Source organism: Cylas formicarius, unplaced genomic scaffold (genome assembly GCF_029955315.1).
Source record: "Cylas formicarius isolate icCylForm1 unplaced genomic scaffold, icCylForm1.1 PGA_scaffold_6__28_contigs__length_40554024, whole genome shotgun sequence".
In the NCBI taxonomy this organism is placed as follows: domain Eukaryota; kingdom Metazoa; phylum Arthropoda; class Insecta; order Coleoptera; family Brentidae; genus Cylas; species Cylas formicarius.
Window position 1 is genome coordinate 3,495,192 of NW_026844347.1, and position 27,951 is coordinate 3,523,142.

Sequence of the window (27,951 nt, forward strand, 5' to 3'; positions counted from 1 at the left end):
CTCTTTTGAGTTTTAATCAGAAATTGAAAGAAAATGTTTTTCAACTCAGATATCCAGTGATTGTCAAATTATTCAGGATTTACGCAGTTTTTTTAAACCCTTCACCTTTTACTGAACTCTCTTTTTTTACTCATGTCACACGACAATCCATGCCGTGAGAGAAAGCGACTGAAAATCTCCCGATGTGTAGCACCTCAAGTTCTTATCAGACGTATTGTAGACACAAACCGATTCACACACAAACACACAGTTTCAAAAATGGATTTTATTTTTGGAATGACAAAAAGTTTATCTGTCCAGCAGATCCTGAATACCCAATCTCGGAAATATTTTTCAACGGCTATATTTTCATATGTATCTCAAATTATACGTATTATTAACTGCAGTGATGCAAGCAAAGATGCCTCCTAAGCCTGCAATGTCCTGTGTAGGCCCCTGCTGGTGCTCTACACTCCCTTCTGGTCAGTCTAAGCAGCTCCCTGGAGCGGGGGAGGGCGGGCCCATCCATCATAAACCTCGCCTGCCTCATTCCCGGAGCAACTCTCCAACCCGGGGCCCGTTCTCTCACCCAGGCTTCAAGAGCTCCTCGCCTCACGCACGGGGCGACACCCAAGCGGGGCTCTGGTCCTATATGCCTGTGCGAGGAGCTCTCCCTGGTTAAGGAGTCCACTACCTCATTGCCGCCGATCCCAGGGTGACCCGGGACCCAGATCAACGTGACATTCCTCTCCTCGGCCACTCTCCTCAGTACGCCTTTGCACTCCATGTGTGCAGCCCTACTATCCGAGCAGAAGAATGCCCTCCTGCTTCCGTATTTGAGCTGAAGCACCTGTCTGGCCGCCATCAATATAGCGAAAATTTCCGCCTGAAACACAGTGCAGTACTGACCCAGAGGAACCGACAAGCTCGATCCCGTTGTCTCTCAGTACGCTCCAGCTTCGGCCAAATCTCCCACTCTGGACCCGTCCGTGTACCAGACAAGTCCATCCCAGGAGCCAACTCTGCCCTATCTCCACTCTTCCCGTGATGGTAAGAGAAAGGTCCATTTGTCAAAGAAGGTCATCTCGGGGATCATGACGTCATTCGGCATGCCCATGACCCCGCGATCCCCGGGTCAGCCCTCTAACACGTCGTACGGGCCCCGATTAAAGGTTCCCTCTCTCCAGAGTCCGCAGCTCGCTAGCCTGACAGCCGTCCCGACCGCCTCCATCCGCACCCGATCCCCCAGAGAGGGCAAACCTACCAGAACCTGCAGAGCCCTCTTGGGTGCCGTCCTCATGGCGCCCGTTATACAGAGACAAGCCAATCTTTGCAGTTTGTCAAGAACTAGTCTACTGCATGATCTTTAGCCCCAGGCCCCAAGTGTACCCTGCCGCTCTCCGGCCGGCCTGGTCCTTGACGTTATATGTTCCTGGAAGGTGAACTTGGACACTCCAATCATACCCCCAAGTACTTGACACTTCCGCTTGCAACATTTCGATGGATGGGGTAATCCATTGTGAGAATCTTGCCAATGCCCCGTTCAGGAGCCCCTGTGTCATTACACAAGGTCGTCTGCCTGAGCTGAGACCCCGTGTTCTTCCCTCAGAATATGCAATATCTCGTTCACCACTATTCACCACAGGAAGGGGGCATATGGACAGCTCCGTGATGAGCCGATGAAGACCTGCTCCCCACCCAGTCTTGCCTCAACCTTCCGGTCGGTTAGCATGGACCGGGGTCATTTTACAATGGCCGTCCCCACTCCAGCGCGCTCCACCGCCCTGCAGATCGAATAAAGTGCCCTATTATTGAAGGCCGCTTCGATGTCAGCGAACACGCACACTAACAGCCGTCCTGAGTCCATACCCACCTCCAACCTGGAAGTCAGATCGTGAAGAGCCCAGCCCAGCTTCGGTACGCATGCTGAGCTGGCTCTAAAGGGACTTCCAGCTCCACCCAGTCCCTCAGATGGTAATGGTGGGAGTCGAAATTTAACAGCTATGTATTGGTTCACAGTATATACTCACCAAGAAATTTGAAATATGTTCTAACCAAAACTAACCCAAATTATTCCAGTCTATTGTCGAGCGAAATACAGGATACTCCATAAATTATCCGTCATAGGCAGAACGTGTCACTATAAATCAAAATAAGTCGATGTGTTCTATAAATGGTGCGGCAAATAGTAGACATTAAAAAGGCACAATGTGTTCAAAGTTAATTTTCTAAAAATTGCTGTAATTTCAGAAGGATAGAGAGAGATATTAAATTTAAAATCTGTGTACTAGTGTTTTACAATTTGGTGTAGTTGTTTCCGAAAGTATGAATTTTACGAAATAGTAATTCATACATGGTGCTGTGTTGTGTACAGAGACTTTGTTTTTATATCTGTATGTTTCTGTAGATCGTTGAGTTAAATGAATAATAAATCACACGTCGGAGCAACTAAACGTATATTTTTTTAAAATAGCTTTTGAAAAAAATCACAATTGCAACAAAATTTGAATTTTTATTTTTCCAGCTAATCGGAATATCGCGCAACGGAACCGAAACAAAAACTGGTTTAAATTAACTATTGGAAAGCAAGTAACGGAGCATCGACATCGTCCAGGGCCCACGCTGACGCTATTCTTATCAAATTACCGACGGCGAGCAATCCCAGCGCCTCTATGTAATCACACATCCCCGCCGACAAACGCGCACACGTATCGGAGGTCGCGTTGCTCCTGTATCGCGACATGCCACTTCGCGTATATTCACCTGAAATTTATGGGCTGAGGTGGTTCAATGAATATTTGACGCCACCACGACCTTCTGTCCATTGTGGCCAGATTTATCTTCGCGGTCACAGGGAAAATGATGTTTTCGTAATTAATTGTCCACGGGGTGAAAGATGAGGCCAGGGCAGCCTTTGTCGTTTTGAAATACCGAATTCTGTAAAATTTTTGCTTGTTCGTTGGATAAACATCGATGTCACTTAACCGAATAAGGTTTTACACCACAGGAGAACTGAGCAATTTCTTCCCACGTTGGTCAGTGATTCTTGGTCGGTTTCAAGTCAGGCTTTGTACATCTTGGGTATAAAAATACTAATTAGACAGATCATTCGAATATATATTACTAATTAACGGCACCAAACCTAGATTTACGATATAAAATGAAATTTCATCATTTTCATCGATCATGCCAACAGACCGTTACAGACTGTCCATAAACCAATAACAGGGATTGAGATCAAAATTATTGCTACATTGGTAATAGTGCAAAAACAAACAAATCATTACATGATATACATATGACAAAAAAAGAATTTACCTCTTAAATATTAATAATATAATATGATTTTTCTATGTTGTGAAAAACAAACAAAACAAATGACGACAAAAACTAACATTTTAAATGTAAGTATAAAAGTAAAAAAAATAATTTCGAATGTAAAAAAATCATGGTTAAATAAGCCTATTTACACCATGTCCTAGGTTTTGTTCCGGAACAGAACAATCCACATTTTCAGAAACTATAGAGCGTGATTCTTGATTAAATATGGAACTAGAAATTTGGTAGTCTTATGGATTTGACACTTACGCAATGAAATGAATACGATATGCTGTCCTTTAGGATTTACGAAGACTTCTTCCTTCCCTTCTGTTCGTCTGTCCTATATATGTCAAGCTTCTCGATCCGCAAGCTACACTGTATACTCCTTGGCTTTCCAAAGTAATGTTTTGATTAAGGTTTCTTAATATTTCTTTAATAGTACGATTAGGTTTCTATGTATTTCTATTCTTGATGTATGGCAAGACAGCGATCGATTTCGTTGGGTCTCGTCCTGCACTCTCTGTTGCGGGTGCTGTTGTTTGCTTATTGCGTTGCTGTTGGTGCGCCTTTGGTATCCGTTTTGCCACTGCCTGTATCTGTGTGGGTGGTGATGAGATTTAGCGTTCAGATATCTATTGGTTTGTGTTGATTTTCTATAGACGGTGTTTTGCAAGTATCTAACTTCGGTCCTTGTGATGAGCACATCTAAAAAGGGCAGACTGTTATTCTCCTCAAATTCTATTGTAAAATGAATCCTTGGATGAATGGAATTCAGATATTCTATGAGTTTGAGAAGGTCATTTTTGCCAAAAAAATCATACAACAAATAAGTAATCAATGTATCTTGTCCATAGTTTTGGCTTCAAATTTGCAGTTTCTTTTGATTTCTTTTCGAGGTAAATCATGAACAGGTTGACTATCACAGGTGAGAGAGATGATCCCATTGCTGCTGCATCTACTTGTTGAAATATTTTCCAGTTGTAGAGAAAGCAAGAATTTTTCAGGCAGATCTTTCAGAAACTTGCCATAATGTCGTTCTTGTTGATTCTGAGAGAACCTAAAAACTGTTCTGAATTTTGGACATAGGATTTCGCCGGGTTGTAGTGCACTGGCCAAATGTTTTTCTAGCATGCATACTGGTGAGTTAAAGGCGCTCACGATTGGACGTAGAGGAATTCCGTTCTTGTGAATTTTTGGGAGCCCGTAGATTTTTGGACACCGGTTCGATTTTATTGATGATGGGAGAATTTTATGCTTCATTGTTTTTTTCTAAATATGTCGTGAGACCTCTGGTGACCGGATTGTATATTGGGTCGTCCAAAATGTCATTCGATTTTGCATGATAATCCGATGTACTCATGCATTTCTTCTCTGCTTAAGTATAGTTGTGGCATTTTTGAATGTCTTAAAACTCTGGCGACGTCTTGTATTATAGCTCTGCATGTTGTTCGTCTAGGGTGGGAAGACTTGCTTCGACATGAGAAATGATCTCTTTGATGGATATCCTTTTTGGAGCTGTTACATTATATAAATCCTTCATTCAGTACTGATTTCGGTATCTTCGAGAACTATTATGAACCGCAATGTTTTGATTTGGGTTTGGTACTTGACCATGTTTTTTCGATTTTGACTGAATTATTTCCAATTTCTTCCACAGTTTTTTTGACCCGATATTTCTGTCTTTCTCAGTGCGCCATAATGTTAACAATTCTATACGGTTCGATAGCAAGTGATAGATCTCGTTGCTTATTTTAAGGTGAAATCAGAAAAGTTGACGCTCAGTTTCACTAATTTCTTACCGGGTTCGCTTTATCTGGTCTTGGAGTAGTTACTAGTTACTAGCTTTATCCTGGATAACTTGCGTATTTCTAGTGCGTGTGAGATAACAAAAACTTGTAAAAGTTGGAAGAAAGTTCTGGTTGCGGCAATTTATGAAAAAATCAGGTTACATAGCGAAATGCCCTTAGTCTTAATTTTTCATAGACCTTAGTGGCTGTAAAGGTCCCATCCCCGTAGAGGTGTGTAATAATTTCATGTATTAACTCACGGATGGAAAAATGTAATTTATTCCGGGATATCATCCGTTCGTTTTTTGATCTCCTACTGCAATTCTATATCCTTGTCCAATACGTGGAAAACGATAATCAAATACCAGAGCGATACGCAGTGCAGGGTATAAATACCACACGCATCGCCGATAACCTCCCAGTGTTCGAAGTGATTTCGGAGCGGGAGCATTAAAAATTCCAAGTGATATCTTTGCGAATCTTCTGCAAGATTCCGGTCGTATTTCAACCAACATGATGTGTGATGACAATATATTCCAGGATATCATCCGTTCGTTTGTTGAACTCCAACTCGAATCCTGCAGACGTTTCGCTAAGATCTCACTTGGCATCTTCAATGCTCGCGCTCCGAAAACACTTCGATAAATCGACTCTAACTGTCAGATCTCTATGATTATCTTCTATACAGGACAAACCCATATACGGGGTTAATAATTGCAACATAGGGGCATTTTTTAACCAAATTTTTGAGATGAGAAAAAAACGCTTATATTGGTTTTGTTTCTGCTCAAATTTCTGGATCTGTTCTCGAGCTTTCCTGATTCCTGAGTTGCAGACCTCTTGCCCAATAACGTCTATTACCTTGCTTATATTTCTAGCATTAGACGCGAAGGTAAAATTAAATAATTGTGTGTGTGTGTGTGTGTGTGTGTGTGTGTGTGTGTGTGTGTGTGTGTGTGTGTTATGTGTGTGTTGTGTGTGTGTTGTGTGTGTGTTGTGTGTGTGTGTTGTGTATGTGTGTTGTGTATGTGTGTTGTGTGTGTTTGTTGTGTGTGTTGTGTGTGTGTGTTGTGTGTGTGTGTGTTGTGTGTGTGTGTGTGTGTGTGTGTGTGTGTTGTGTGTGTGTGTGTGTGTGTGTGTGTGTGTTGTGTGTGTGTGTGTGTGTGTGTGTTGTGGATGTTTGTGTTGTGTGTGTTTGTGTTGTGTGTGTATGTGTTGTGTGTGTATGTGTTGTATGTGTGTGTTGTGTGTGTGTGTTGTGTGTGTGTGTGTTTTGTGTGTGGTTGTGTGTTTGTGTGTTGTGTGTGTGTGTTGCGTGTGTGCGTGTGTGTGTTTTGTGTGTTTGTGTGTTTGTGTGTGTGTGTTGTGTGTGTGTTGTGTGTTGACAAACAATCCGAATGGAGACTACTAATGTACTATGGTGAAGACGTTACTTCCTCACCATTAAGTAACAACCACATAATCCTTCACGGTGAACAAAATTAATATTTAGACTATGAATGTAGTACTTTTTCGTATTTAAATTAAAAGCTTAAAGTTACCCGTGAAACATGAACAAACATTTTTCAGAACAAAAAAAGATATTTTTGATAGCAAACTGAATTTCACTTTGCAAACTGCAAACACTATATCATATTTATCTAGATTATGTGGGCGAATGCTTTTAACAGAAACTTAAAAATATGCCTAGAATTTGAATCAGAACTAAAAATGAATATTAATCTAAGCGAAATCTCCACGTCTGTCTATTTGCAACTCCGGATTAATAATTTATCATTCTCTGTCTGACGTGACATTAGGTATCCGAATGGGGATGAACATATCCTGTTTCACGTACCGACGACGGTATAGTAATAATTTATTTAAGTTATTCTAACCCTGACACTCTCTCACTATTGATATGGAAATAAAATCTTACTTCAAAATAGGTTTGGGAAGAATCCCTAGTTTAGCCCTTGAGATAAAACATTAAATTTCATCTGAATATAATCTCAAAATAAATTCTTAATCGTAATATGTAAACTGTCATGGGCGTTATGTGAATTATATTATACAACTAATTTTTTGGTAGAACATGTGAAAACTCAAGCTTCCGTACTTATTAGATTATAATAACTTCCTTATCTTAAATTCACTAGTAACACAAATTAAAGGTAACTAAGAAAAAAACTAATCAAAAAAGGTTAGAGAATGCGGACAGATGAGTGGACTGCATGATTTCGACTTCGTGGTGTTGGCTTTCCCGGGGTACCCCTTGACGGTATCGCGTAGATGATTTCCTAAAATTCACAAGCGTCGAAGCACACATCGCTTGATATGTGTGGACAATGGACAGCAATGCACAGGCACACAAAAATAAATTAATATTATTAAATGCCAATTTTGACATATTGCTAATAAAAAGGATAAAACAATAGATTCTCAATGCTAATAATAATAATATGAATGAAATAAGTGTAAAACTTAAGCGAATCATTTTTTACAAGATAATAGGTTCAACACTTTCTCTTCCTAGCCGCTACCAGATTATTTGTTTTTCAGTGAAAAGGAAGCTGTGAAAACGGCAAAACCGTAATAATATGAAATTTCCAATTTGCGCTTGAGCTCTTCTCAAAAAAAACATAAAAGGAAAGCTAAAAACTATAGACCGGTTTCCATTTCACTAAGCTTTAGAAAAATATTTGAATATTGCTTTCTTAAGAGATGGCATTGTAAAAAGGTCTAAACCGCTACGACCTCTGCAATGGAATGCGTTTATTATGACTACTGCAATAAACCACTACGCCATTAGAGGATGAATGATTGAATGAAATGAATGAATTTCCTTTCAAATAACAAGTAAGGATTAAACAATGACTAAGTTTATTTGGTTGAAAGTATTATTAATGAATGCGTTCCGCAGCGCTCTACATTGGGTTCTGCTTTATTCCTACCATACGTAAATGCTTATAACTGCCGGTGTTGGTAAAAATAAGGCAAATGCAGGTTACTCAATTATTACGATAGGCACATATTCCTTTTCTCAGGTCACATAGCGGGGTACGCAATTCTAACGCAAAATGTTAATATATCAAAAAATGGCACATACCCTTGGACATTTCGACTCTTCAATTGCTTAGAAAAGGGTGCAATAGCAACCACTCATAAACATAGCAGGATATTGTGAAATGATTCTGTGAAAATATTGAGAATAAGCTGGGGAGTTTGTGTTACATGTTTAGAAATTTGAGACAAGTTCTGATCTAATCTAATCTCTTGCCTGTATATCCAGGACATATGTACTCATATATCTAGTAAGGAAATTTCGCAATAAATCAAATGGTCGCAGTGGAAGGCCGATGGAGCGGATGACTCCTAACCTAAAGGGAAATGGCTTTCAAATTTGTTTGCTTGGGTTGTTTTAGCGGTACAGAATTTTAAATAGACCCCTTTATTGGCTTCTTTTATATTTTTTTATATCTCGCTGCATTTTCATCACGATTACTGTAAACACAATTAATTAAAATACACCCTCTAGAGATGTTCTGCTTTGATAATAATTGAAGTCTTAATTATTTATCTCCGCAGCTAAATGTGCGTGGATGGAGGCCTTAGAGTTATAACGAAGCGGCGAACAAAGGTTTCAGAGCCCTAAGATTGTGGGGCCTAATTTACGACCATTCCTCGTTGTCGGGAGTATTAAACAATTTATTGTGTAAAAGAACACGAAAACCAACAACTGTTTGCTCTCAACCAGCCTAAATGACTGTAGAAATAAATGTCTTTGTTTTAATATAGGCTCTCTTTAGAAATTGATGGTAGCTGCAGGTATTGGATATGTCTTACGTTGCTTGAAGGAGTTTGTGGCGTTGGAAAAATATTTCTTTCAAAAGAATATATATATTTATTTATTTTGGCTAAGACAGACTAGAGTAATTTTATTGTAAAATTGGTAAATTAAAAATGTTTTCATCTCAGCACACACAGTTTTTTATAAAAAAAATTCTGGAATGCAGTGCGGTTTAGAAACATTTACATAAATACGTATTTAAATTTGCTACCCTATTGTTTCGAGTAATTGTGTTTCATTGCATATTTTCCAACACTATTAAAAGCGAAACAGACGTTAAAGTCCGATAAAATAAAAGTGACTGATTTTTTTAAATTTCTTATAAATTAAAAAAAAACATATGTATTTTTTTAATTAATAGCCACACTTAATTTGTCCGTTTTCATTTATTTATAAGTTATGTTGTGTTTTTATAGCATTGTTGAGACATTAATGAATCGAATATCCGGCTTTCAGAGGCACCAAGAATGCCATTATTATATTTGGGAAAATGTTTACTTCATTTTACCTCCAACAATATAGCAGTCGTTTTAAATAATATTTAAGTTTGTTCTAGATATTAACTACTAGTGGTAGTGTTTGAGATATGATTATCTGAAGATGGTTATCAACGTGTTGGAAACTATACTCTTTCTAAGATTATTAGTATTTGGGTGCAATTTTGCAAAACAACACGATTACATTCACTGCGCGACGTGACGATTGATAAAGAAAACAACAAAGAAACGTCATTTGAAATCCCGCATTCCACCAATAAAACCATCACGTTTAACATAGTTGCTGACTATGGGCGGTAGGCCAAAGATGATAGTTATATTATTAGTTATAGCCATTAAATTCTATTATTTTGGCACTTAATGCAAATATTTCGTGAAAGTAGAAGTTAAGTTGAGCGAAATTTTTATTATTTCATTATTATACTCACATTTTTAGAGAGAGTATTAAGTGTAACTTGATTCTACTATACTATACTATACTTAAGACTTATTATTTTAACTATTTATTATTATTATCTCCTTACTATTCAATATTGCCATAATTATTCTTTTAAATTAGCCACACAAAGAATATTCCTTTTTAAAGATTCTAGAATCATTTTAACATTGACTTTTGCCTTTTATGCAATATCCTTATGCCGTAGGCAACAGAATTTTTTTTTTTATTGACTTGATTCGTTTGCTAATAGAATAATTGCGACGCTAAAATTTTTAATTTATCAAGCAACAATGAAACCATTATTTGCAGAATCGTTAAGGCGATCATAATCCATCCATCCATCCATCCATTCCAGCTATGAAAATCAAGGCCCGTAAAATCTGCCAAACCCTTTGAGTAGATGTATAGTGCCGATATAAGCAACAGAAACCGTACATAACCTCAATTTCCTAACCCCCTCGCAGCGAGGGCCCCCCGCGCGTGGCGTCCTAGTGTCCCCCCTGTCTACCAGAGTGCGCTCCGCCCCCCACCCAGCTTGTGTAGCGTCCTGTTTTGCCCCGGTTCCGCCCGTCGCTGCTAGATGTCGCGCGCTTGTGTCGCCAGCTTGTGTAGCGTCCTGTTTTGCCCCGGTTCCGCCCGTCGCTGCTAGATGTCGCGCGCTCCGACCGTCGTAGGCCCCCCCGGTAGAGGGCGGTGACGGTGCGGCGCGGTGACGCGGTGGATCGGGAGGATAATTAAATAAACTTGAATTTTAATACATTTTATTTTATTTATAAAATTGGTCTGGCGAGGAGTTTCTTCTTCTTTTTATGTCGATTCAGTCGACCATCCCATTGTTCCTGTTCCTTGCGTTGTTCTTCTTCCCGTTCCCGGAGGAAATCTAAATACGAAGTGCACTCCTCGCCGTCCCACTCCGTCGACCACCCACCCGGGTACTCCTGCTGCTCCTTTGTTTCTTTTGATCCACCGGGTTGCTCCTGCTGCTGGTGATGTTCCCTTGTCGTTTCATGTCGTACCGGGAATTCTAATCCCCGGTACTCTTTGTGTGATTTGAATATGTGACGCCCTAAGCGATGCGCCAACATAATATGCGACTTGTCATACGGACAAACCGCGATTTTTTCTAGAACAAAACAAAGTATGATATGTATATTTCGTGTTTTCCCCATAAAACGCACATTTTTGAAACAAAACTTTCAGTAAGTGGGGGGTCATCAAATAATTTTAAAAATTGTTTATTTTTTAAAAACCAAAATTCCCTATTCACTGTCATTTAAAAGATATTAAAAACACTCAATTTAATTCGATTATTATTGTCAAAAAGTCAAACTGCAATTTTTAGTACAAAAATAAAACATATTTCGCGTTTTCCCCATAAAACGCACATTTTTGAAACAAATTTAAAAATTGTTTATTTTTTAAAAGCCAAAATTCCCTTTTCTGTTCACTCTCATTTAAAAGATATTAAAAACACTCAATTTAAATCGTAAAAAAGATGAGTATCATATTTTAAAAACAGGTAGAAACTAACCAAAAAAGTGATAACCCAAACTGAAACCCACAAGAAAAGACGCGCACTGTATAAAGGTAATTAAAATATAAAACTTACCAGTTGTAGGGTCGTAGGGAAATGGACATCGCACTTCTGTATTCATTGCACTGAATATAGTCTATAATACACATGCAACGTATTTATACACATGCACTCCCTTCCATGGTTGAATTAAAAGTCGAAAGGTCTTCTACCCACAAGCACCAACGCCGATTTGAATAGACGCGATGTTGTCGCCAGACAACCGTGCAGGTAGGAGTCTCAGGGTCAACACGCTTTCACACGGGAACGCAACCGCTTCGGACGTTGGACGAACGTATGTTGCCGCAAAAGATCAAGGCCAACTTGCTTTCATTTTTTACAATCTCCGTATGGGATGTGGAATTTCAAAACGCGCCGAGTCTAAATGTCAAGTTGTTTTGCTTGTTGAGAATAATAATTAATTGCCCGTTTATATTTGCTCCGTGGGATTAACGTAATGGGAAAAATTTGTTGCAACGCATGTGGAGGTGTCTTCGTTTGTTAACTTTTAGAAAGTATTCTCGCACCGTATAAATACATCTCATTTTTCTCTGTTTTGTCAGTAGTTGTTTTTGGTATTATTCGTGCAACGTGGAAGCTAACTTAGTGGTTTGGTGTTCGTACAAAAAAGCAGTAAGTACCTTTTTTATTGTTTTATTTTAATTTTTTAACATTTGTTATTATTTTATAAAGGTCTTAAAGATCATCTTAGTACTCTCAACCCGTAACCGCAAATAGAATAGCAGCAATCTTAAGCGTAAGTTTTTTTTTTTAATTTTGAGATAAAATAATTAATAATAATTTATAGATGGACTTAAGTCAACTGAATCAAACCTGTCTTGCAGAAGGTGATTTTGAGCAGCCGATTGTCAAACTGCATGAATTGCCGATAGGCGTTCCGTTTAAAATTACTAGAGCCAAAATTGTTAATACAAAATTTGGCAATTCCGTGTTGCTGCAATTAGAAAATTCCGTAGTATTTCTTCCTACTCGCGTGACAGAAGCTTTCCGTCCGAGACTAGAACACTTTGCGTCGGGGCAGTACAAACTGGTCTACGAGGGATCCAAAGATATTGGAAAGCCCAACTCTTTAAAGAAATTCAAAATAATTCAAAATTAATCAACATATTATACAGGGTAAGTCTTATTTACTGTTATATATTTAATAAACCACGATGCGCGTAAAGCAGATCATTCATAGAGCGCAAATCTTAATTTTAACCTTACAAAAATTAAAAAAGCATATTTCCGACAAGTTCACTCTTAGAGATAGTGATGTGTGGCTTAGGAGACTAAATAAAAATATTGAGTCTTGCAACCAAATCGTTTCTAACGAAAAGGATTTATCTATTGGGTTAAAAAGAAAATTACAAACTACAATTCAACATCTGAAAGCTATTAGAAAAATTATTCTTAATTATCAACATAAGCATTTTGGATTGGGATTACAAAGTAGTAGCCGCGAGACAAACACAAATGAAATGGTTGTATGGGAATCGGTAGCGTCGTGTTTCCAGGGAAGAGTTCAGACCGGTGTCATAATTAATTTACTTCATAAAGATTTAATTCAATTTTTAAACGATTGTCGTCCAATTTTTCAACAAAAAACTAGTCAAATTTTAAAGAAATTTTTATTGCTGAAAGTAAATACCACATTTTGCGGTGAATTTATTAAGGCAAAAAATGATGTCCAAGGCGAAGTTGATGTTAAATATCTGAGTACCGGAAATGCTGTAGTTGAGTTAGGAACAGAATTGAATGATTGGTTTGTTGAAAATGTGCAAGATAAAATTTTAAATCAAATGTCAGAGTTTCAGGAACGTGATTCCGGGTGGGCTTTAAATAATATTATTTATTTAGAGATTAACATTAATAAATTTGAAATGGGTAACGGATCATCCTTCGTTGAGTTGCCTAAAGAAATTGCGAATAAAAGGGCTTGTATTAACATTAGAAATGACGATCAAGCGTGTTTTTATTGGTCAGTTGTATGCGGACTCTTTCCAGCACGTTTTCGTCAGTATTTACCCTCTTCATATCCATACTACAAAAGTGTTTTGAAAACTGAAAATTTACAAACACCTATGGAAATGAGTAAAATAAGCAAATTTGAAAAAGACAATGATATTTCCATCAATGTTTATATCTTAGAGTTTAATAAAAATGAAAAAACTAGTTTTTATTCCGTGTTACCTGCACGATTAACAAAAGAAAAACGCGAAAAACATTCAAATTTGTTGTTAATACAAAATAAATATTATCCAAAAGTTAATGATTTTGATCCTGATCCGCAAGATAATGATCATGAAGAAATAAAATATCACTATTGTTACATTAAAAATTTGTCTCGATTAGTTTCCTCACAGCTCAGTAAATATAATCACAAGAAATACATTTGCGATAGGTGTTTGAATTATTTCAATAACGAAACTCGTCTACATGACCACGAAACAATGTGTTCCAGTTTCAATGAGTATAAAGTGTCTTTTCCCAAATATGATTACGTTGAATTTTGAAACCATATATATAAACAAAGGACTCCGTTTGTAATTTACGCCGATTTTGAGAGTCAATTGAGAAAAGTAAATTTGAAAATTTCAGATAAAACCTCGAAATACCAAAAGCACGAAGCTTACAGTGCTGCATATTACTTTAAATGTTCTTATGATGATTCAATATTCAATGGATAGTGAAATTAGTCTAGATCAAAGGTCGAGCCATTGTCATATTTGTGAAAAACCTTTTTTAAAAGAAGATGTTATTGTTCGTGACCATGATCATTTTACTGGTAAATTTAGAGGTTTTGCCCATCAGGCTTGTAATTTAAATTTTAAAAAAATATTTGTAGTGCCCGTAGTATTCCAGAACCTCTCTGGATACGATAGCCACTTCCTGCTTCCGGTTTTAGCAAAAAAAAGCTATGTATCCATAGTTCCGGTTAATAGTTTCCAGTATGGATAAAAATGAACTATATATTTTAAGAAAAGAATTTTCCGATCTCGACGAATCAAAATTAAATTTACTGTCGCAAAAAGGTATTTTTTGTTACGATTACATCGACCATATAGACAAATTAAATGAAACAACTTTACCCCCGATTGAAGAATTCTATAATAAATTAAGTGAAAGCAATATTAGTGAAGAAAAATATTCCCACGCACAAAGAGTTTGGCAGTCGTTTGAAATAAAAAATTTAGGCGAGTATTCAGATTTGTATTTAAAAACCGACGTTATTCTTCTGGCAGATATATTCGAAAATTTTCGAAAAACTTGTATGGCAACACACGTTTTGGATCCGGCGTGGTATTTCAGTATGCCCGGGTATACATGGGATTGCATGCTTAGATTCACAAAATGTCGTTTAGAACTTTTGCGCGACATTGACCAAATTATGTTTATCGAGCGGGCTATACGAGGTGGAATTTCGGTGTGTGTTGGTAGATATGCGGAGGCCAACAATAAATATATGCCCAACTACGATTCATCCAGGGATGATTCCTATATCATGTACTTTGACGTCAATAACCTCTATGGCAAGGCCATGTGCGAGCCTCTTCCTTACGGAGGATTCGACTGGATGTCTCATCAAGAGATTGATTCATTTAATGTCATGAACATTCCAGATGAATCTTCCCAAGGATATATCCTAGAGATAGACCTGGAATACCCGCAGAAATTACATGACACACATAGAGATTTTCCATTTTGTGCCGAACATCGAGTGCCCCCCAATTCAAAGTTACCAAAACTAATGACTACTTTGTATAATAAAGAAAAATACGTCATACACTATCGCAATTTAAAGCAGGCTCTCAAAAACGGTCTCGTACTAAAGAAAATTCACAAAATATTAAAATTTAACCAATCTCGTTGGTTGAAATGTTATATCGATCATAATAATAAATTAAGAACCCAAGCAAAGACAAAATTTGGTATAAATTTATACAAATTGTTTAATAATGCCGCTTACGGTAAAACAATGGAAAACATTCGCAAGCATCGTATTGTTAAATTTGTTAAAGCGTGGGATGGTCGCTACGGTGCGAAAAATTTAATTTCTAGTCCTAGATTTCACAGTAGAACCATACTTGATAACAATTTGTTGCTTATAGAACTAAAAAAATCGGAACTTTGCTTTAATAAGCCACTTTATATTGGAATGTCCATATTGGATTTGTCGAAAACGACCATGTACGAGTTTCATTATAATTACATGCTTCCAAATTTGGGTCCCGAAAAATGTAAAATTCAATACATGGATACGGACAGTTTCATTTATAATATCAAATGTTATGACGCATATGAAAGCGTTATTAAGGCCGATTTAACAAAATTTGACACGTCTGATTATCCTAATGATAATCCCTATAATATACCGCAAATCAACAAAAAGGTTTTGGGGTTGATGAAGGATGAGACTAATGGCACCATCATTAGTCATTATGCGGGGTTAAGGTCGAAAATGTATACTTTCAAAATTTTAACGGGTTCGGTAGTTAAAAAGTCAAAGGGTATTCAGTACAATATTGTAAAAAATAAAATTTCATTTGATGACTACGTAGAATGCTTAACAAATTTTAGGGAAAAGTACGCCACTCAACGAACCATTCGTTCATACACTCACAATGTATTTAGCATCGAACAAACAAAAGTTGCCTTGAGTCCTTTAGACGATAAACGTTATCTTTTGCCGAATTCATATGAAACGCTTCCGTGGGGACATTATAAAGTGCCGTAATTATTTTTTAATATATTTTTGTTACAGATTATGGTCAAACAACTTACATTAGAAAGCCTTTGTATTATAAGAATTTGCGAAAATATTAGGTGTAGTGCTGATTTTTTGCGTGAGTCACCTTTGCCTTGGAAACTAACGATACTAATATTTAAATATTATTCGAAATATAGATGGAGGTACCTTAAACAATTAGCGCTCCAGTCTGATGGCAATTCTTTATTAAATTTAGAATTCATTCTGTTGAATAAGAGATTTGGATCGTCTTACAGAAATAGCATTTTGGCAACTCCAACCATTGATTTTGACGGAGAATCCGCTTACTGTTTATGGGTCAGTTATTACAGGATAAAATATTCGGAAATTTTAGTTTGTAAATCTTGTCACTTTATATTTCAAGTAGTTAAAAAATTTAAAAAGAAAAATTTTAGACTTTTATTGGATCACTATCATTTACAGCTGGATATAAATAATTTGAATGATGTATATCACGATAAACAATTTTGGTGTCAAAGCTGCTTTGAAGAAGTTTTGTTCAATGTAGAAACTGAAGATGAATGTAATTTAATGCTTCACAATGAGAGGAAATATGGAAAAAAGTTACGCTTTTCTGATAGTCCATTGAACTATTAATACTGTGGTTTTATTATAAAATATGTAACTGTAGATAAGGCTTTTATGTATTGATTGTATTCCATTGTATTGCAACAAGAATAAACATGTATATATTTAGACGCTATTTTCTTTTTTACCACCACCACAACACCGCATAATAATTACACAGAAGTTTGTAATTGTATAATTTATTTATTATATACATTATTACTATTTTACAATTTCGTTAAATGCTAAATTATTAAATTGTTCTAGTTTTCTTTTGCACTCTTGAGCTTGCATCCGCGCCACTTGCAAGTCTGTATTAAAAAGCGCAATTTGTGTTTCAATTTCGTTGATATTGCACTCTAATCCCGCCAACTGAGACGCCAAGTTTCTTTTTAAATTGAATGCCTCACAAATGACACTTTTTTCTCTACCGTCCGTGAACACTTCGAGCCAATCAGCGGATGACGTTGGAGCTGCAAACGCTTCACTTGTGGTAGTTTTCTTCTTCTTCTTGCGGGATACGACCGACGCACTTTGTTTTCGTTTTGTCGCAGATTTTTTGGTTTGTTGCTCTACAGGAACGAAGCTGGACGGGAGCACTTCTGATGAAGGAAATTGCAACTCGAAATTTTCCAATAAATTATACATTTCGTTGGATGTCACAATTTGCTCTACACGTATTTATGTCAGAACTTCTAAATCGAGACTAAATTTATTTCAAAACGTCTACGTTGTCTACCCACGAATCGTGCGACTTATCCAATCCCAACCAGCGCACGAGAACCATATTGCCTCGTCTGCGCAACACCTTTTCGACGAGATATAAGTCCGGGTTAACTGTCTTCTGCAATTCTTCTTCATAAAATCCGCCCATTATGGGTTTACCCTGCATATCTTGAAGCAAATACGTTACGGGGTTAGTAACCCGTACTTTAACAATTTTAAACAATTCCGTGGTCCAATTCGGTGTATAACCTTTGTTAAACACGTGCTTGACTTTGCTGATTCTAACGATGTCGCCGACTTTAAGTTTACGAGGACCGAATATTTTTATGCTACTATACGCGGTTTTCAAAATTCTCTTTTCGTTGCTCTTACTCACATCGATGGGTTTCGTACCCGTCGTTCTATGTTTTGTATTATTGTATTCTTCAACGATAGAGGCCAGCACATCGATCCATTTGTACGTCCCGCGTAAAGAAAAATGTCGAAACAATTTCTCTTTGAGGGTACGTATCACCCGTTCGACAATTGAGGCCTTTTTTATGCTATACGTACTATAGTGGTTAATTTTATGCTTATCCACAAGTTTCAGAAACGTGTCGTTGTAAAATTCTTTACCGAGATCCGTTTGCAAGTTTTGAGGGTGCCGTCCGTCCTTGAGAATTTTGGAAAACGCCTTGGCGACTTCGACCCCGGTTTTGGTTTTCAACGGGCGACACCATACATATTTTGAGAAACAGTCTATCACAACCAGCACGAATTTAAAATTTCTGTTTTGTTTGCTGTAGCGATCTAATTGGGCCAGATCCGCTTGCCACAGGTCGTCCATCCCTCGTATTATAGTCCGGCGGCGAGCATAATTTCTGCGTGCCGGCTTGTGCAGTTCTCGAACCAGTTGTACCTTCTCTTTATTCATAATGTGTGTTCGGTTGCGATGGAAGATTTAAAACCCTTTGTTTCAATACCTTCATTATATTCTCATTTTCGTTCGTAAGTCGCTCCATTTTGGATACAATATCATGAAATTGCTGTGACAAAACGGCGACTTTTGTCATGTGCTTTTCCAAATCTTTCTTTGCGCTCATTTCGCTTAGCTTTTGGTGGAAAACTTCGCGAAACTGCCTAATTTCATTTTCGAGTGTAGTGCTACTCATTTTCAGTTGTTCTTCAAGACGCGAGAATTTAGTTTTGTCTTCAATTTGTAATCTTTTCGTGTACGCTTCGAGTTTCTGTCCAATAATCTTTCTCAATGCAATTTTTAAGAAATTACTTGTCTCATCCACATATTTTTTGTTAGCCACGTCACCGTCGTCGCTAGGCGTTTGGACATTGTAAATTTTTAAATTGTTCATATTGACGTTTCCGTCTGGCATATAATCGAGGGCGCTTCTAATCACAGTATTAGTGAAGGGTCGTCGCAGCGCGCTAGAACGTCCAAACTTGTCCAGACTCATCGTTAAACTAACGTATAAAACCTGATTCTTTTAGCTCTTCAACGATTGAAACTATTTCGTTATCATGAGACGTGTTGCCTGCGTGTTTCGACGCGATTAGTAATTTCAGACGCTCTACGAGTTCATTGACGTCGTCCCAGTATACATATTCAGTAGGAGCGTCATTATAACGCATATTATAACCTTGACCGCTGTACGAGTACGAACGCGACTGAGATTTTATTAAGGGTCGGATGACCTTGGTATATTTTGGTACAGTCGATGCGCCTTTCAGACGTCCGATCGCGTCCCTGTGCACCTGGGTAGCCTCCATTATTTTTTTATATTGTGCCAAATCGTCTTTTGTGTATGCTATGGGATCTTTCAAAAACACCAAATTATACAAGCCGCGGGTACCGGAATATCTCTCGCCGTCTACAATAATATCGCCAGATCCTTGATGAAAATCCAGCGATTTATTGCCGAGAAACCATTTGGATGATATTTTGTCGTAAACGGGTCCGTAAACAATATCGGTGTCGGGCGATTTTACCCATAAATTTTGAATATATGAATGGGAAATTTCTGGATATTGTTCCAGGTATGATTGAAGGGATGCGTTGGCCACGCTCGATGTGTCAAACACATCATCTTCCTCCTCATCGATATTTTGCATCTCAACGGTCTTGGGATCCGGCGTTTCCTGAATTTCTTCCATAGGCAAAAATGATACGTTAACCTTATTTTTTGTTTCTTCGTTCGGTTCCTTTTTGTGTTCCCGCTTGACACCTCGACGTTCAGTTTTTATTTCTGCCGGTGCCGGTGATAGTTTTATTTTTGCTATACGTTCTAGCGGTTCGCTGACGGGTTTGAAAAGCTTCCGAATTGACGCATCCTCTTCGCTCTTACCCAATTTTAATGTTAAGTACTTCTTTCGAATAGATCTAGACAACTCGTTTACTTTTTTTTTAGCGCCGCGTCGGCGATGTCGGCGGACGTCGCCTTCATGACTGTTTCTATCGACAATTAAATATCGACTTTTATATATTTATCGAAACCCTTGCTGTAGCGTCCGTTTTTTACGTCGAAATCTTTGACAATTATCAAACAGCCGTACTTTTCTTTCCAGCACTCGGAACAAATTTGTTTAAACGTGTCGTATGAAACGTCGGGTGAGACATGTTCATCATAAACGTGACGTAAATTCATGTCATCCTGTTTAAACAACGCGACAATATTGCAATTGTCACGTATCAATTGCTTGGGTACCTTGGAGTACGTCTGACAGAGATAAATAGCGTCGATGGCCTTGTGTCGGCACATCGAAAAATACTCGCGAATTTTATCTTGCTTGTCGCACGCCACGTCGTCGAAAATAAACACAGAATTCTCTTTCGCGTCGCTGGGGTCGATTATCGAGTCTCTTTCACTGTAGGGATAATATCCAACTCCTTTGACATTGCTCAATACGCGAGATAACAGTTGATATTTTGGTTGATACAACGACTTTGAGTAGACGTAAACGTTTTCGAAACTTGCCCCGTTGGGGTTAAAGAGTAGCGCTAACATGGTGTTGGTTTTGCCGCAACCGCTAGGTCCGCAAAACACCGCCCTAAATGAATTGGGTAGCAGTTGACCGTGTTTGCTTTTGTTAAAGAAACCATCTCCGCAAACCAAATCTAAATTATCGATGGGGAGCTTGAGTTTCTGCTGCACCACCCGCATGACTACAATGTTTATTCGAGACACCTCGTATATATATATATATATATATATATATATATATATATATATATATATATATATATATATATATATATATATATATATATATATATATATATATATATATATACGACACAAGCAATTTCCTTTAATTAGTATGTTATGCTTCGCGTCCGGAAGTGGTCTCGTTAACACGCTTATTAACAAGTTACCTTTTGAAGTACACATTCCGGGTTACCAGTTTTGCGGTCCCGGTACAAAATTGGAAAAACGCTTGAACCGAGGCGATAACGGGGTGAATCCTTTGGACGCTGCGTGTAAGGTACACGACATTGCCTATTCGCAAAACAAATCGTTAGACGAACGTCATAAAGCGGATAAAGAATTGGAAACGCGTGCGTGGCAGCGAGTAAAATCTAAAGACGCAAAGTTTGGTGAAAAAGCTGCCGCATTCTTTGTCACCGCGACTATGAAAACTAAACGTAAGCTCGGTATGGGTCAACAACGGCGTCCCTCTGTTTCGTTTCGACAGGGTGTCGTGAAAAAGGTTCGCAATGCATTAAAGAAGAAACAATTGTTTCATATCGATAACCCTAAAATGCTTAGAAGATCGACACTGGAAGCGCTTCGAGCTGGCAGAGCCGCTGTAAGAAAAGCGGGAGGACGTAAAAAAATTAGGGTACCTAGAATTATACCGTTCGAATCAAAATCGGGCGGTATTTTATCACTTTTACCGTTATTAGGAGCGCTAGGGGCTTTAGGTTCGCTCTCGGGCGGAGCCGCTGCTATCGCTAAAACTGTCATCGATGCGAAAAACGCACGAAAGAAACTCGAAGAGGCCAACCGCCATAACCGAGCTATGGAAGAGATTGGAAAAAAGGGATCGGGTCTATTCTTGAAAAAGAGTCCACGCGGCGGTCTTTATCTGAAGAAACAAAAAAACTCCCAATCAAGCTACCCAGAAGGGCTCTATACGACGTCGATTTAATATCTCTGGCGCGCAAATTAAAAATTCCTCACTTCGTCGAAATAGAGGAACCCACTGGGTAGCATACAAAAAGAAGAAGGGAAACGATGTTGAGTATTTTGACAGTTTCGGTAACCTTAAACCACCCGCGGAACTATTTCGGCAACAGCGCCAATATCTACTATAATCACGATAGATATCAAAAGTTTACGCAATACAATTGCGGTCATTTGTGTTTGCAATTTCTCTATAAAAAGGACTGAAATCGCGGACCTATAAGCAGTCAACATGTCGATCATATTTACGTTAAAAGGGTACACGTCGACATTATCCATCAACTTTGTCAATCCGCTGCAGTTGGATGAAGATGTAGAGTACGGTTTAGCGCTGATTGGATTCCACTCTTACAACAACATTCCCAACGTAGATAAGGGTTCGAATAAATTTTACTACTTCGATAGTAACAATAAAGAAAACGTAATTGAAATTCCGACCGGGTCCTATGAAATTAGCGACATTGAAACCTACATTAACGAACATCTGCCAAAAAATAAGGAAGAGAAGAATACGATCCCAAAGTTAATAGAGGAGATATCAATCAAACCCAACAATAATACGATAAAGTGTGAAATCTACAGCCCCGTATACGGGGTAAACTTTAAACAACACTCGGACAGTATCGGAAAATTATTGGGGTTTTCACAGAAAATTTTGGAGCCCAATATTATGCATTCCTCAGATTTACCCGTGGATATAATAAAAGTGCGAACGATACATGTAGATAGTAACATAACGTCTGGAGCGTTCTACAACGACAGACATTCGCACACAATTTACGAGTTTGCCTTGTCCGTCGATCCGGGGTACGCCATCGACGAAACTCCTAAATATCTAACGTACTTGCCAGTAAACAAACGACAAATCTACAACATTACCCTACAGGTTCTGGATCAAAGCTTTGAGTTGGTTAATTTCCGAGGTGAAGAAATCATCATTAGATTGGAACTTAAAAAATTAACGTAATGTTGATTTTCAATTCAATCGGAGCCGCTGGTGAATATAAAAAAGCGAACATCCAAACGGTAGGGTTAGTAACAAAACCGAGGCGTATCCGTAAAGGTCGTCTTACATTGAGCAACAAACAATTTCTCCGATCACTGGGCTACGATGTTATCGAATCAAATATTCGACATACACAGAAAGCCAAAATTTGATGAATCTATTCAGCGCGTGGAGACCTGCACCTATCATCCCTTTGTGAAATCTTTTTTGAACAACGACACCATTGAGATCACGATCAATCAAGGAGATGCCTGGCTGCTTATGTACGACGCTGCTATTTGCATTAAGGGATCGCTGAAACGTCTCACGGGAACCGACCAAGTGCAATTTGTAAACAATGCAGGAGCATTTTTTTTTGAAACTATATCGTACGAGCTGAATGGGAAAGAAGTGGATAGCGTGCGTGATCCGGGTATAGTTAGTACGATTAGAGGTTATCTGTGTTACTCGAAAGATGACTCATCGCATCTAGATATTTCCGGCTGGAATTTCCCTGAAAATGCGATTCACGATACAGAAAATGGACATTTTAGCATGCGAATCCCGTTACGACACTTTTTAAACATATTTAATGATTATAATATGATAACTTGTGGAAAACAAACCATAAGATTGGTAAGAGCCAGACATGACAAAAATTGTATGATAATTAAACCAATGGGCGGTGTTGCGGCCAGTGCAATTAAAACAACGGCGGAATTAAAAATTGATAGTGTCGATCTTAGGGTCAAGCACATATTTCCAAACGACGAAATCAAATTGGCTCTGCTGAAATCGATTAGATTAGATCAACCCATATTGATACCCTATAGACGATGGGAACTTCATGAATATCCTGCCCTAACCGCGGGATCTACAAAAGAAATTTGGTCTGTCAAGACGTGCGCGGCTATCGAAAGCCCCCGATACGTAATAGTCGCTTTTCAAACAAATCGCAAAGACAACGAAGCGAAAAATGCGACGCTTTTCGATCACGTCGACGTAACGGATATAAGATTAACACTAAACGGAGAATATTACCCTCACGAACGTTTACGATTAGATTTTGAAAAGAATGACTTCGTGGAAGCGCATCACAATTACACGGATTTCTACCCCAGTTATAAGGGATGTGAGGAAAAAACTGCGTTGCTTGACTATATGGCTTTCAAAAACTGCGCGATTTTCGTCATCGACTGTTCTCGAAGAAACGACAGTGTAAAATCCAGCACTGTCGACGTAAAGTTAGACATCGAAGCAAAAAAGGGATTTCCCGCGAATACACGTGCCTATTGCATCATCATTCACGATTGTATCGTGGAACATCTACCGCTCAGCGAGATTGTTCGAAATCTAACATAAATACCGCCGGAGGAACCTAATCTTAACCAGTCATATTAAAAATGCGCATCGTTGCGGTAGATATTCAAGGCTTCCAGTTAGAAGATGGATTTGTCGTTAAAGAAATGGCTGTCTACAATGGATGTCAAATTAGTCATCACGTTTTGAAACCGCCGCGTGAATATTGCACGTTGACCGGTGCAGAAAAAAGGACGGTACGCTGGCTCGAACAATATCATCACGGTCTCAAATACAGTTCTGGTTTTGTTCAATATTCCGACATTGATACGTTGATCGCACTACTGATAGAAAATGCTGACTTGATATACGTGAGAGGAAGATCAAAAATGGAATTTTTAATGTCGAAAATGGATCGGGAAGGTGTCGCATGCAGAATCATTAACGTGGAGAAATTCGACGATGATAATTGGTTGAATCCTCCGAAATTTCAACCGGATCACGCCCATTGCATGTTTCACTCCGGAGGAAGACTGCTCATGTGCGCGTTGAGAAATTCTGCCCTTTTATATAATTGGTTGTATTCAAGGATCCCTGTATGAAATAAAACTTTTTTTATTTAAATAAGACTTTTTATTTCAATCCAAAAAAATTAATAATACATTTACACGTAAAAATAAAGCACGCTAATGCTATGATATGAATACAAATTGCGAAACTGTAATCTATTGAAGTATAATTCTTTTTTCGTTCCATTTCTCGAGTAATATTCTGCGTCATCTCACGCAAAATAGCGACTAAAAGCGTTTGGTTCATCACTTCTCTTTGTTATTTTACCTATAAAAGATTAGCTAGGAACCGAATACATTTTAGTATTTTACTGACCTTGAACGAGATGAGAGTCTTGTTGCTATGCTACGCTGTCTTTACTACCTGTTCGGACGTGTCGACGATAGTCGCCGCGCTGCCCGAGGAAGGTGTGATTGAATATTTACAAAAATTCGGATTCCTTTCACCTAACGACAACGAATCTTTAACGCAGATCAATGCGTCGAGTTTGCAACGTGCCCTAATGGATTTTCAGGATTTCCATAATTTACCGGTGGATGGTACTCTTAATAACGAAACCGTCGAACTAATAAATAAACCCCGATGTGGTGTAATAGAAAATGCCTTCACGACTGTTTCGCGATGGCAGAAAACGGATTTAAATTGGTATATTCAAGTACCGCCCAGTCACTATCAAGAGTTAAAAGTGCTGGCAACCGAGGTTTTTAAAATATGGAGTGATGAATCAAATTTAAATTTTTTCTTAAATTACTCAGAGCCGGATATAATGATTTTGATGTCTGACAAATATACTACCCACAGACAAAGCATAAGATGTAAAGGGAACGAATCCTGCCCTTTTGCTTTCGACGGAAGGGGTAACATATTAGGACATGCATTTTTTCCAAATCAACAACAAGAGTGCGTGGAAGTTCATTTGGATAAATCCGAAGATTGGTACTACGGTTTAGAAGTGCCTGCGCCCGGAGGAAAGACGAGCTTGTTTACTGTGTTGTTCCACGAAATTGGACATACGTTGGGTTTGGCGCACAGTAACGATCGCAATGCCATTATGTACCCTTGGTATAGCTTAAATTCTAAGACATTGTCATACAACGATGTTGCAGGTCTTCAACGTTTATATGGTAAAAAAACCACAACCACCGCCCGCGTAACAACTCCGACTACAACAACAACAACAACTACCACTACCACTACTACTACAACTACGAAACCTCCGATAGGGAAAAACGAAACAAAAGTACCAGATTTGTGTCACGTAAATCCATCTATATTTTTGGTTACGTCTAACCATCATATGTATCTATTTTACGACAAATGGGTTTGGATAATAAGATTAGGTGATAAAGTCTACATGGAACCTAAAATGATATCAGATTATGTCCCTATTTACGCTCCTATTTCGCATATCTACCAAAGACCCAACGGACAACTTTTGGTAGTCACCGGTGATTCGTTTTATTTACTTCACTTCCCGAGTTTCACGGTAGTGGGCGACCGACAAAGCGTCCAGCGACTGGGTGTGCCTGCGGGTAAAACAGTAAACGCCATTTTTAATACGTATGGCGGTCGAACGTATATATTTTACGGTAAACGCTACTATGCAGAAATAGACGAGTGTTCTTTGAGTGCGAGTGAACACGGTTTTACTACGGAACTGTTTCCGGGTCTGCCCGACGATTTGTCGGGCGCGTTTCGATACACCAACGGACATTTGTATTTTTTCAAAGAGAAAACGTATTACGAATACAACGACTTTTTGAATAAATTAACGAGAGTCGGTGAAATAGACTTGAGTCTTGTCGGAATTAATTGTCCCACAGAGAGTGTCTTTAAACAAATTAGGGATTTGTTACGAAAGTTATCGATCTTTCACAACAATGAATAAGAAGTTAGTTTTCTTCGACGATTTTAGAAGCTTGGATACCGAACAACTTGAATTGATTCCTGTGCAACATTTCTTGGAGCATGTGAGACCGCACGATTTGTTAAATATGTGGCATAAGTTACCAGTACGACATCGCAACAATTTTGAATTGCAAATTCATTTGCCCTGCTTTGTTCACTATAACAGACCGGACAGCAAAATGCATATCGACGGCCCGGCACCTCCCCAGAATAAATGTCATTATTGTTTGAGTGTTATAAATGCAGTTACCGAGATCTAGGATAGATTCATTCGGGCTAGAAACATGGTTTTGTTAAGTGCTCACTTTGTTTTGTTGTCGGCTGTGGTACAAAACGTTTTCTATCTACATAAACCTAAGGATGTTATTGAAGCGTTCGTTTGTTTCAAAAATCATAATAATAGGTCCATTTGGCCCGATACGTGGACGCGTATGCAACTCGCTCAGGTCAACGGAATCGACAAGCTACAAACTTTTAGCGTGACATTGTCGAATAACACTACCGCAGATAAGCCGTATTTAAATTACAAGGTACGTTTCGTTTTCGCGAACCGGAGCTACGAAGACCACGGCGAATGGCAAACGATCGCTATCAAGAATTCCAATAACACCAGCGGCGGCGTTAACGACAATTGCGGTAACGAATACAACATCTCGGCAGATCGAAAAACTATTTTAATCCCGCTATATGTAACTACGTGCGCTTGTTTGCTTCTTTTGGCAAAATGCTTATTCAAATTGACTTAATGTAAATATCTCGCTTAATTACACCGATAGTGGGGGGTTGTTGATATATAAGTGCATTTAAATTTGATACCGAAGTCAGTCTGTTTGTCGCAATGTGTAACAAAGTGGTCACTATCGATGAAAACACGATTTTCAAAATAAAGAATTTAGGTGTCCGTTTCATCTTCAAGAACAAGCACATAGATTTTCAAGTCCAGGATTTTTGGGATTTTTTGTTCTTTCTGGAGGACGAGGTGGGAGAAATCATGTTCTGGAACGACATAACAGTCTACATCGGGAGCAGTATCGAGGTGACCTATTCGAACGAAGAAGAGAGCTGTGAGTTGATACTGAAACAGGATCATGGCGACGAAATTATCCTCGACCGCGATGAAGTAGAAAATCTCATGGACCAGAAACACCGCCTGTACGAAGCATTACGTTGTCTACATATGAGCTAATAAATGTTTACTATTGTATCTATAGTTTTTCTTTTATTAAACCGTGATTATTGAGACACTCTATATAAGTCACTCGACTTGTTTACCGACGACCCGATCACCCGCGTCACTGCGCCACACCGTCTCCGCGCCGCACCGTCACCGCCCTCTACCGGGGGGGGGGCCTACGACGGTCGGAGCGCGCGACATCTAGCAGCGACGGGCGGAACCGGGGCAAAACAGGACGCTACACAAGCTGGCGACACAAGCGCGCGACATCTAGCAGCGACGGGCGGAACCGGGGCAAAACAGGACGCTACACAAGCTGGGTGGGGGGCGGAGCGCACTCTGGTAGAC

At 38.7% G+C, this 27,951-nt stretch overlaps 2 protein-coding genes across 2 annotated transcripts in view; both read right to left on the reverse strand.

The window, feature by feature from the left end:
* The window catches only part of LOC132704049 (uncharacterized), a 151,754-nt gene that overhangs the window by 21,394 nt on the left and 102,409 nt on the right, over positions 1–27,951 (reverse strand). The gene's annotated exons all lie outside the window — the stretch shown is intronic.
* LOC132703324 (uncharacterized) lies at positions 10,366–12,035 on the reverse strand. Its single transcript, XM_060672498.1, has 2 exons — positions 11,462–12,035; positions 10,366–10,975 (listed from the first exon to the last, which is right to left on the reverse strand). The coding sequence occupies exons 1-2, from the start codon at positions 11,505–11,507 to the stop codon at positions 10,623–10,625; spliced, it is 399 nt and encodes a 132-aa protein (XP_060528481.1). The 5' UTR covers positions 11,508–12,035; the 3' UTR covers positions 10,366–10,622.

What these genes read in the sequence shown, in the direction of transcription:
- LOC132703324 (XM_060672498.1), bottom strand. Translation starts at nt 11,507, where the DNA reads ATGAATACAGAAGTGCGATGTCCATTTCCCTACGACCCTACAACTG. An exon ending in TCCCTACGACCCTACAACTG is followed by an intron (nt 10,976 to 11,461) that starts GTAAGTTTTATA and finishes GTTTTGTTCTAG; the next exon opens with AAAAAATCGCGGTTTGTCCG.